The sequence below is a fragment of the Corvus hawaiiensis genome, chromosome 5 (genome assembly GCF_020740725.1).
Source record: "Corvus hawaiiensis isolate bCorHaw1 chromosome 5, bCorHaw1.pri.cur, whole genome shotgun sequence".
Classification (NCBI taxonomy): Eukaryota; Metazoa; Chordata; class Aves; order Passeriformes; family Corvidae; genus Corvus; species Corvus hawaiiensis.
The window spans coordinates 75245598-75253965 of record NC_063217.1 but is presented as its reverse complement, the minus strand read 5'-3'; the positions used below and the strand labels follow the sequence as shown (position 1 = coordinate 75253965).

Sequence of the window (8368 nt, the reverse complement as noted above, 5' to 3'; positions counted from 1 at the left end):
GGCAATGCAATGGTCCAATGGTCCTTTGTGTGCCAGCAGAGCCTGCCTGGGCAGCAGCTGGCTGAAGGGCCCCGTGCCATTGCACATCGCATGGATGCTTTGAGGGCAAGCAAAGGCAGTGGTCCCGAGGCTGTGCCGTAGGCATCCACAGCCCCGGGAAGTCCCGGGCGTCAGTGCCTGGGCCAGACTGCTCAGAGGGCACGGGCAATTTTAGGGCCCCAGGTACTATTTTCAGTGATACTTGCTGGAATGAAGGACACCTAATGTACCCGGGCACCAGCCAACGGCCGGAGGGGCCAGAGCTGCCCCCATCTCCCGGCGAAGAGCCGGGACAGCCGGGCCGGGGTGCTGTCCCTGCCCGCCGTCGGGACATCGCCCGCGGGCAGAGCCGGGGGCGGCGGGGCAGGAAGCGCGGAGGCCGAGCCGCGCCGCTGCCCCAAGCCGGGCGGGCCGAGTGTCACCGCGGCGGGCCCCGCCTCTCCGCGGGCACATAAAAGTGCGGCCGGCCGGCCGGCCGACTCCACGCCTCTCCGCCGCTCCTGCCTCCGCCGCCTCCCTTCCTGCCGCCTCCTCTCTCCCCGGGGACCGAGGGCGATGGACGCCGGCTGCCTGCGGGCCCGCAGCCTGCTGCTCTTCCTCGGTAAGCGGCGACGTCCCCGTTCCCGCGGGCTGGGGCTGGGAGGGCATCGGGCGCTGGGTCCTGGGGCAGGGGGATTCTTTGGCTGCTGAGAAATCTGTGTCAAAGCATAAAGTTCGGGTTGCCTTCAGATGAAGCAGATGTGTTTCTCTCCGAGATGAAGTCCGAGGCGGTGACAGGTGTACCCGAGTGGATTGTATGTGCTGAGGAGTGGAGCACACACCACACTCTGTTGTTACGGGAGGTTTTGTTGTTTGTGTGATGCCCAGGTGTGTCCCGTGACTGAGTGAAGGTGAACATTCTTTCCCTTCTCGCCACCTCTGCTCCTAGCCCAGTCTGTTCTCTTTCACCTTGACCTGTCCTGTTCATAGCCCGGTCCTGCTGCTTTCGCCCAGGCCATGCTCTGGGTGAGCTCAGTGGGTGAATCCTCACGGCAGCAGAGACTTCCTTATGATAAAAAAACAGGTTGTGGCCTCGTTCTGCTTGACACTTCTCCACCTCCTCGCTGGGAGCGTGTTACTCTATTGTATGACATAAGCTACCTGAAAGCCCCAAGAGAACACGTGTATCCTTAGAGCATCAAGAGTCCTGGGGCCTGGGCGTGCTGTTGATGTAAGAACTGATCCTTGTCACACACCTCCATGGAGCGCTGGCAGTGACAGGTGGTGACTGCTGAGAGCTGGCCCTGTTAGGCAACTTGAGCTGTGTGGGCAGCAAAGTTCTGAGACCTGGCACACTCGCACCTTGCTTTAATGACAAAGCATGTTCTCACACTCATGATGTTGGACTCGAGGTCGTAGTTGACGGAGAAACTCGGTTCCCAAGACTTCTCTTTTGGGACAGATGTTTTCCTCGCCTGCCAAGCCCACTGCAGCATGAGTTTGCATATTTCATCTTAGCCAGGTATTTCCATAGCAGCTAATGGATCAGCTGCTGCACAGCATCTCACTTGTCAGGACAGCAGGCTAAACATCTTGTAGTCTGTGAGTCAGCCATGCTTTGCACAAAACTGACACTGGAAGGAACTGGTATGTCTTCATGGATCTGTATGTGAATTTCTTTGTTTCCGGGGCAGGCACAGCATCTAATAGTAAGGGATGGATTAGTCATAGCTAGGTGGCATCGTAACAAGTGCTGTGAGCACTTTATTGCCTTCCCCTCCCAGGGCAGGAGTGTAAGCAGAACTTGGTGCTTCTGGGAAGACTGTTTGTTACTGGTATTATGCCAGACTGGAAGAGGTTCCCTGCTGAATGGCTGAAGCCTTACTGAAGTGACAGTCCTTGCCAGATTCATATCCTGGCTATCGTGGGCTTGGAGACTGCGCAGCAGAAAGGCAATGGTGGGAGAGAGATGTCACTCGCTCCTGAGGAGACACAGTGCTGTGCCAGCCATGTGTGGATGTGGTAGTGATGGGGACAAGCCCAGGCCCTGCCTTTTCTGGGAGTTGCTGCAGGAGCCTTGGCACCGATCTCCTTGTGCTCACTGTAATGCGCACTCAGTGGGGAAGGCAGGCGTTGGACTTCCAGACTCACCAGACAGTTCCAAGAGCTGGTGACCTTATGTTTTCCTTTGTCAAATTCTCCTGGCTGTCAGAAAATTGGCTCAGCATAAAGATACCTGTGTCTGACAATGGGGAAAGTGTTAGCGGCTGATGTGTCTGGCTGGAAGTAATAATGGATTTGTGCTTCTGTGGCATAGGGACTTCAGCCGCCATGCAAGTGGTGGAAGGGAGTGTGGCTGAGGCACAGGGGCAGCATGTGAGTAAGATCACTGGTGCGTAGGTCTCCAGAGGGGTGGAAGCAGTACTGGGATGACTGGGTGCGCATAATGCACAATTATCTGCATTATCTCTGCTTAAGGGTAAGTCCTGGCACAATGCTGACGATGATCGTGTGGGCCTGTAGCAATTTTGGAGCACCAGTCTTCCCATGACAGACTGGCGTTTCCAGGGCTGCCTTAGAGCTGCCGTGACCTGATCCTGGACATCCGTAACTGTGAGTCTGCAGTTCCAGAATTAAACAATGGTAGTAGGGATGCTCACAAAGGCTGACTTCCATGTTACCTACTTAGTTTACCCAAAGGAGGCCTTAGACAGTCGAGACATGCCCTGGATGTCCAAAGGTGATAGGGATGCACCTTGATCTGTCTTTGCAGTTAGAATGGGCTGAGATCCTTCAGGTGCATGTCACCTGGGCACCTCTGCTTTGGAAGTGCAATCCATGCGAAGGGTGTAGGTGCTACTGCTGTGACAGAGAGACCACAGAGATGCCAAGTGGGAGGTGGCATCATTCAGGTGAATTAGTACAGGACTGGCAATCTCGGTGCCAGACAAAGGCAACTCAAATAATAGTTGAGCTCTCAGAAACTTGACGGTTCCTCTAGTGTAAATCCTCCACAGTGTAGTCCTCAGTTTAATGTATCTCACATGTGCATCCTTCATCCTTAGCAGTCAGCCTGCCATTGGAAACTACAGCTGGCTCTCAGTGGGCAAACTGATAATTAGCCCTTGTGAGTCGTCTATGATGGAGGCTGCAGGAAGCCAAGGCAGCTGGTCACTGTCCCTCATTTTTCATTTCATTCCTCTTGGAAGGACAAGTAAGCAGCAGCCTTATTCCTGTTCCAGTAAATGCTGTCAGTGTTAACCTTGCAGGATCTGTAACCCACGAAGCCAGATGGGATTATGTGTTCATGCAGTGGCGTAGGAATACAACATATAACACTCACATTCCTGCAAGACACACATGAAAATCCACCACCTCATTACTGTTATCTTGTACCGTGTGTTTGCTTAATGAACTGCAAAGGAATAACAATATAACCTCTCCCAGGTGCTGTGTTTGGTATACATCATCTGATAAATATCCTGGGAAAGGCTCTCTTTTGCCAATGCTGTGTGCGGATCCCTTCTCCTCCCAATGATGTCAGAGGGCAAATATGTGCATGGGGGAAAGGGCAAAATAGACCAGTGCAGAGCAGGAAGAACTTTGCCCAAAAGCAGCAAATACTGCTGGGTGTCAGCAAATATCTGCTCCTGCACTCCAGCCTTTCCGGTCCTGAGTGCCTGCAATCAGGTGGAGGAGGCACTGGTGCATGGCTGGGATTGGGAAAGCCCTTGGGCAGTGTTGGAGGAGGAGGTTATTTTTAATTTGTCCCTCATAGATGTCTGAGTTGTGGCCTTTGACTGGAAGGCTATGTTTCCTTCTGGAGCCAAGAGGAGAGCTGACCTGCCTCTTCCGTGGATGTGGGTTGGAGTTTTCTCAAATGCGAAAACCGGGTTCTGCTAACTCTCGGACTGGGAACTTCAGCTTAAAAAGCAGCTGCTCAGGTTATGCTCAGGTCAAGGAAGTGTGCAAACTGTGACAGAAATGTGTAGGCTACAGGAGATCCTCAGCTGGCTTAATCCATCTGCTTAACAAGTGGGTATCGTGGATGCCTCTGGTGTGTTTAGCCTTGACTTTTGTTGATTTCTGTCCTTACTTCTTTCTGTGACATGATGTATCCTTAGTGGGACACTGCTGTCCTGTGCCACAGCTCCTCCATGCCAAGGGAGCAGCTTAGTCCATAGAGCACTCCTGAAATGTCCCCCTAGTTCCTAGGAAGAAGAACTGATTTGGTAAATCTTTTTCCAGCATCTTTTGGGACCCCAGGTCCCTGGGCTGCCACTGTCTGACAGCTGATGGCCTCTTCTTTCAAACACTTGAACTTTCTGTTTTAGCAACTCAGACTGGCCTTACAGAAGTGTCAAACTGCTCCTGCTGAGGAAATCTACAGTGAGCACAGTGCTGCTTAAAAAAATCCCACCCTGAAAGTAAACTTGCATGTCCTGCCCCATTGGAGGGAAAGGCAGGTCCTGCTGAGTCATGCTGGCAGGCACAGGAGTCTCCAGCTGGTACAGGTGCCGGCGTCATGGATCTGTTACTGTCGCTCTGGCTCTGGGGGACCTGGGCTTTGTTCTTTCTTCTAGACCTTGGTGGAAATCTGGCTTATTAGCTTTGCAAGGAATGCAGTATAGAGGGAGGTAAGAAGGAGGAATGATGTTTTTAAAAATGCAAACACAGGAAAAAGCCCTGTCCGTCTTAGATAGTCCTGCCGGTTTTGTGTGTAGCTGGAGTGAAGGATAAAGGAAGCCTGCTAATCACCCAGAAATAGATGAGCTGCCGGAAATCCATAAATTACCACTCCTAGATTTAACCCTGAGATGCAATGAAACTTTCTAATAACTGGAGTTGAATTAGAGTGATCAGGAAATTATGGAGGCACACTCCCTCCATTAGCTGTGCATGACCCGACAAGTTAATAGAGGCAAACAGCCCAAAGACACAAATTACAGACTTCCGTGGAATGGGGCTGATGACTAAGCAGTTCATGAGCAGGTTAATTTGTGACCCTAGCAGGAGTGTTATCCAGGTGGATTTTGTGGCCAGCCGGGGCAGACATTCACTGTTCCTCATGGGCTAGCCATGAAGCTACAGGTACCTTTGCTGGCTTTCAAATCCTGTTTGGAAATGTTCATTTAACTAGTGGAATACCTGAAAGCTGTGCCTGTTTCCTGCTAAGTAACAGTGGCCCAGGGTCCATAAAGTGGTCAGTAACCTCTCCAAGCCCGTGGGCAAATGAGAAGGGTTTGGTATCTCATGTTAGCAGCTTTGCAAGCGGGCTTTTAACCAAAGAACTGCCAAAAGAGTGGGTGTCAGTGCAGGAACTGTCCAGCCCTTCAGCTCTCTTCAGCAGGGAGAGGGCTGAGGAAGCTCTTTGCTGGTAAAGAGCAGCTTTTGTGTTAAGACTACCTCGAGCAGTTTGTGGTCTCTGAAGACGATGATGAGGTGCTGAGCCTGGCTCAGCACTGACCTGGTGTGCTGAGTCACCAGCTGCACTGACTTGCAGATTCCTAGGAAATTCTCTTCCTGTGGGGCTGTCGTGAGTCAAGGATATCTTGATTTTGATCAGCAAAAGGACTCCTCCTGTGATGAATGCTGGATTGTCATGCCTAATTGTGGGAGCCTAGCTATTTTCCTTGCACAGGTGCCATGCCAGACCAGTCAGAAACTTAACATAATCATCAAATGGCCTAATTCCTGCCTCTCCCCCGTAATCTCTCCAAGCCTGTTCCTGCCCAGTTTCACTCAGAGTATGGGCAAGAGGTGGTCACAGACAGCAGGTTTCTGTTGAATCTCTGTTCTGCATTGTAAATTTGTATTTCAGAGATGTTTCTTTGGGCTGCTGTATATAATGTAGGCAGCACGTCACTCAGACCTATATTTTTTCAGCTTTCAACTTTGGGCCTTTCCTACCATGATGAGAAGCTTCTGTTCTTGTATTAATGAGTATAGCAGCTTAAATACTTAACTCAAAATGCATCTAGTTTTGACTATTGTTTTTATTCTCTTACAGGTTACTTATTGCAAGCAGTCCTGGGCACAACAGTGATCCCATTATGTGGGCCTGGTGAAATGGAGAACTGCACAACGGCGCTCAGTAAGTACTGCACAGCTCATTGTAAATAACAGACCTTTGGTTCCCATCTTCCTTGGGCTGGCAGCCTCACTGAGGTGCCCTGGGGAATCATTTTTCTCTGAGCAACATTGCCCACATCCTGAGGTGCTAATGAAATATCCTTGCAGTCCAGACAGAGAACAGCCCACGTGTGGCCCAAGTCGGGATAACGAGATGCAAGCCTGAGATGAAGGACTACTGCTTCCATGGGCAGTGTGTGTACATCGTGGACTTGGATGAGCACTATTGCAGGTATGGATGGGCCCCACTCATCCTGCAGATCTCCCTGGGGTGGGCTTTGAGGTGAACTTTGATCTGGCTGCCATTGACACTTAGCTGAAACACCATTCCAGCCAAGTATTAAATACTCACAAGAACTTGAAGAGGAGCACTGCATCTTATAATGTTCAGCTGCATTTAAGGAAGTGTTAAGCACGTGTGCTGCCTCCAGTGATCTCTGTGAGAGTCTCAGACACCTGAAATTAGTGACCAAGCCAACTTAGACTTGGGACATTCATTCTGATGTGCTTCCCTGTCCATCTGTATTTATAGTTAGTATGAGATCCAGAACTCAGGCACAGCACCAAGGTCTCTCCTTTGATCCAACCTACCAAATAAAGACCCTCTAGTCATTTTTAAGGGTATTGTTTGTTCACCTGAACAATTTGCAACCATCTTTAGGACCGCGTGGGCTTTAGTTACATCAGGTTAAGTGTCTTGTCCCTGAGGAAACAGCAGGCCACTAGCATAGCATGCTCTTGGGCTGCTGAGGTGTAACCCCGCTGCCCTGTCTCTGATTGTGCCTCCCTCACCCTCAGGTGTGACGTGGGCTTCTCTGGAGTGCGGTGTGTGCACTCAGAGCTCGTCCGGCAGCCCCTCAGCAAGGAGTACGTGGCACTGACCGTCATTGTGGTCCTGCTCTTCCTTGCCGCCATCTCTCTCGCCAGCTACTACATCTGCAGAAGGTGAGACTCGTGTTCCTGGTGGCTCGGGAGGCCGAGCCAGCTGGAGGTGTCAGGCATCCTCTGAGCATCCCCAGGTAGCGTGGAACACCCACTCACCAGACAGTTCGATACACAGATCTGCTCACCTGTGCTTGAAGGGTTCAGGACAGGCAGTGAGCTGACAGCGTGGCATGGCCCAGGCTGCAGGGCAGGCAGCAGCACTCCCAGGTGCCTATTCACCCTGATACAGGGGCTCTATAGGTTGGTTCATGTCTGGCTTAGAGGGTGTGTTAAGAGAGCAGACAAGGAATAGGAAAATTCTAGTCCTTTAATTGGTAATGCCATCGCCCCGGGCACCAGGGACTGGAGAGCAGCTGGATTACTACTAGCTGATTTGTTGATCTGGTATGTTATTGCGGTAAGTGTGATATCATGAGCATTGCCTTATCAACTTTACCATGGGGGACAGTACTCTTCTCCATGAACAGACCCAAAGCAGCAAGAATCATTCTCCAGCCTAAAATCTAATGGTAAGCATCTGTCAGAGAGCTGAGGAGGTGGAATAACTCCAGAGGGAGAGCTCAGCTTCCCAGATCTGGTAGGTAGCCAGATGGTAACCGGCAGGATTTCTCAAAGACAAACCTAGTACCGGCAGGAAGACTTCAATGCAGATGTGGAATTTTCAGTGAAGAGTTGAGAAAGGAGACTGCATTCAAGTGATGTCAGACCTGAAAATGAGCACAGACAGAGCCCAGCTGCTAGAGATTTAAAACAGATGTGAGGAGCTAATACAGCCTTTTTTCCTTCCTTCCTTCCCCACTCCCCATCACTCCCCAAAAGCAAGTGGCTTTCCAGAACTCACATTTCTCTCTTCTACTCCAGGTACCGAAACAAGAGGAGACAAACAAATGCCAGTGAATACAAGGAAGTTGGTGCCCTATAGGAGAAACAGTGGCTTCCTGCAGTGTTCTGTTCATCTGGATGGACTCAGTGGCTTCCCACCTATTTAAATGTTATTTTTATTAATAATATTTACAATATTTATAACCTTTTAAAAATTTCAATTGTTAGGTGATTCAGTAAGCATAGGTCAAGCATTTTATTTTCAGTGTTTTATTTTTTTATTAAATAATATTTCCTAAAGGGAACCCTACCTAAGTGGTTCGCTGGGATAGAGATATATTTTTATAAAAACTCGTCTTCTTGCTCTGAAGAGAAGAATTTTATATTTATTCTTGTGAATATACTCAAAGCAATTGTACTCCTTGAAATAAAAGTTCTAGACAAAGTCAAA

The 8368-nt window shown here is 50.1% G+C and overlaps 1 protein-coding gene across 2 annotated transcripts in view; it reads left to right on the top strand.

Annotated features, from left to right (window-relative positions):
* The window catches only part of EREG (epiregulin), a 27388-nt gene extending 19020 nt beyond the window's left edge, over positions 1-8368 (top strand). Inside the window, exons 1-5 of one of the 2 annotated variants that reach the window (XM_048302784.1) lie at positions 512-640; positions 6029-6112; positions 6259-6382; positions 6949-7095; positions 7957-8368. In XM_048302784.1, coding sequence (XP_048158741.1) covers positions 595-640; positions 6029-6112; positions 6259-6382; positions 6949-7095; positions 7957-8017 — 462 coding nt within the window. In that variant the 5' untranslated portion in view covers positions 512-594 and the 3' untranslated portion in view covers positions 8018-8368. Of the gene's footprint in view, positions 1-511; positions 641-6028; positions 6113-6258; positions 6383-6948; positions 7096-7956 lie in introns of those variants that run through there. The other variant, XM_048302785.1, reaches the window with a different exon arrangement.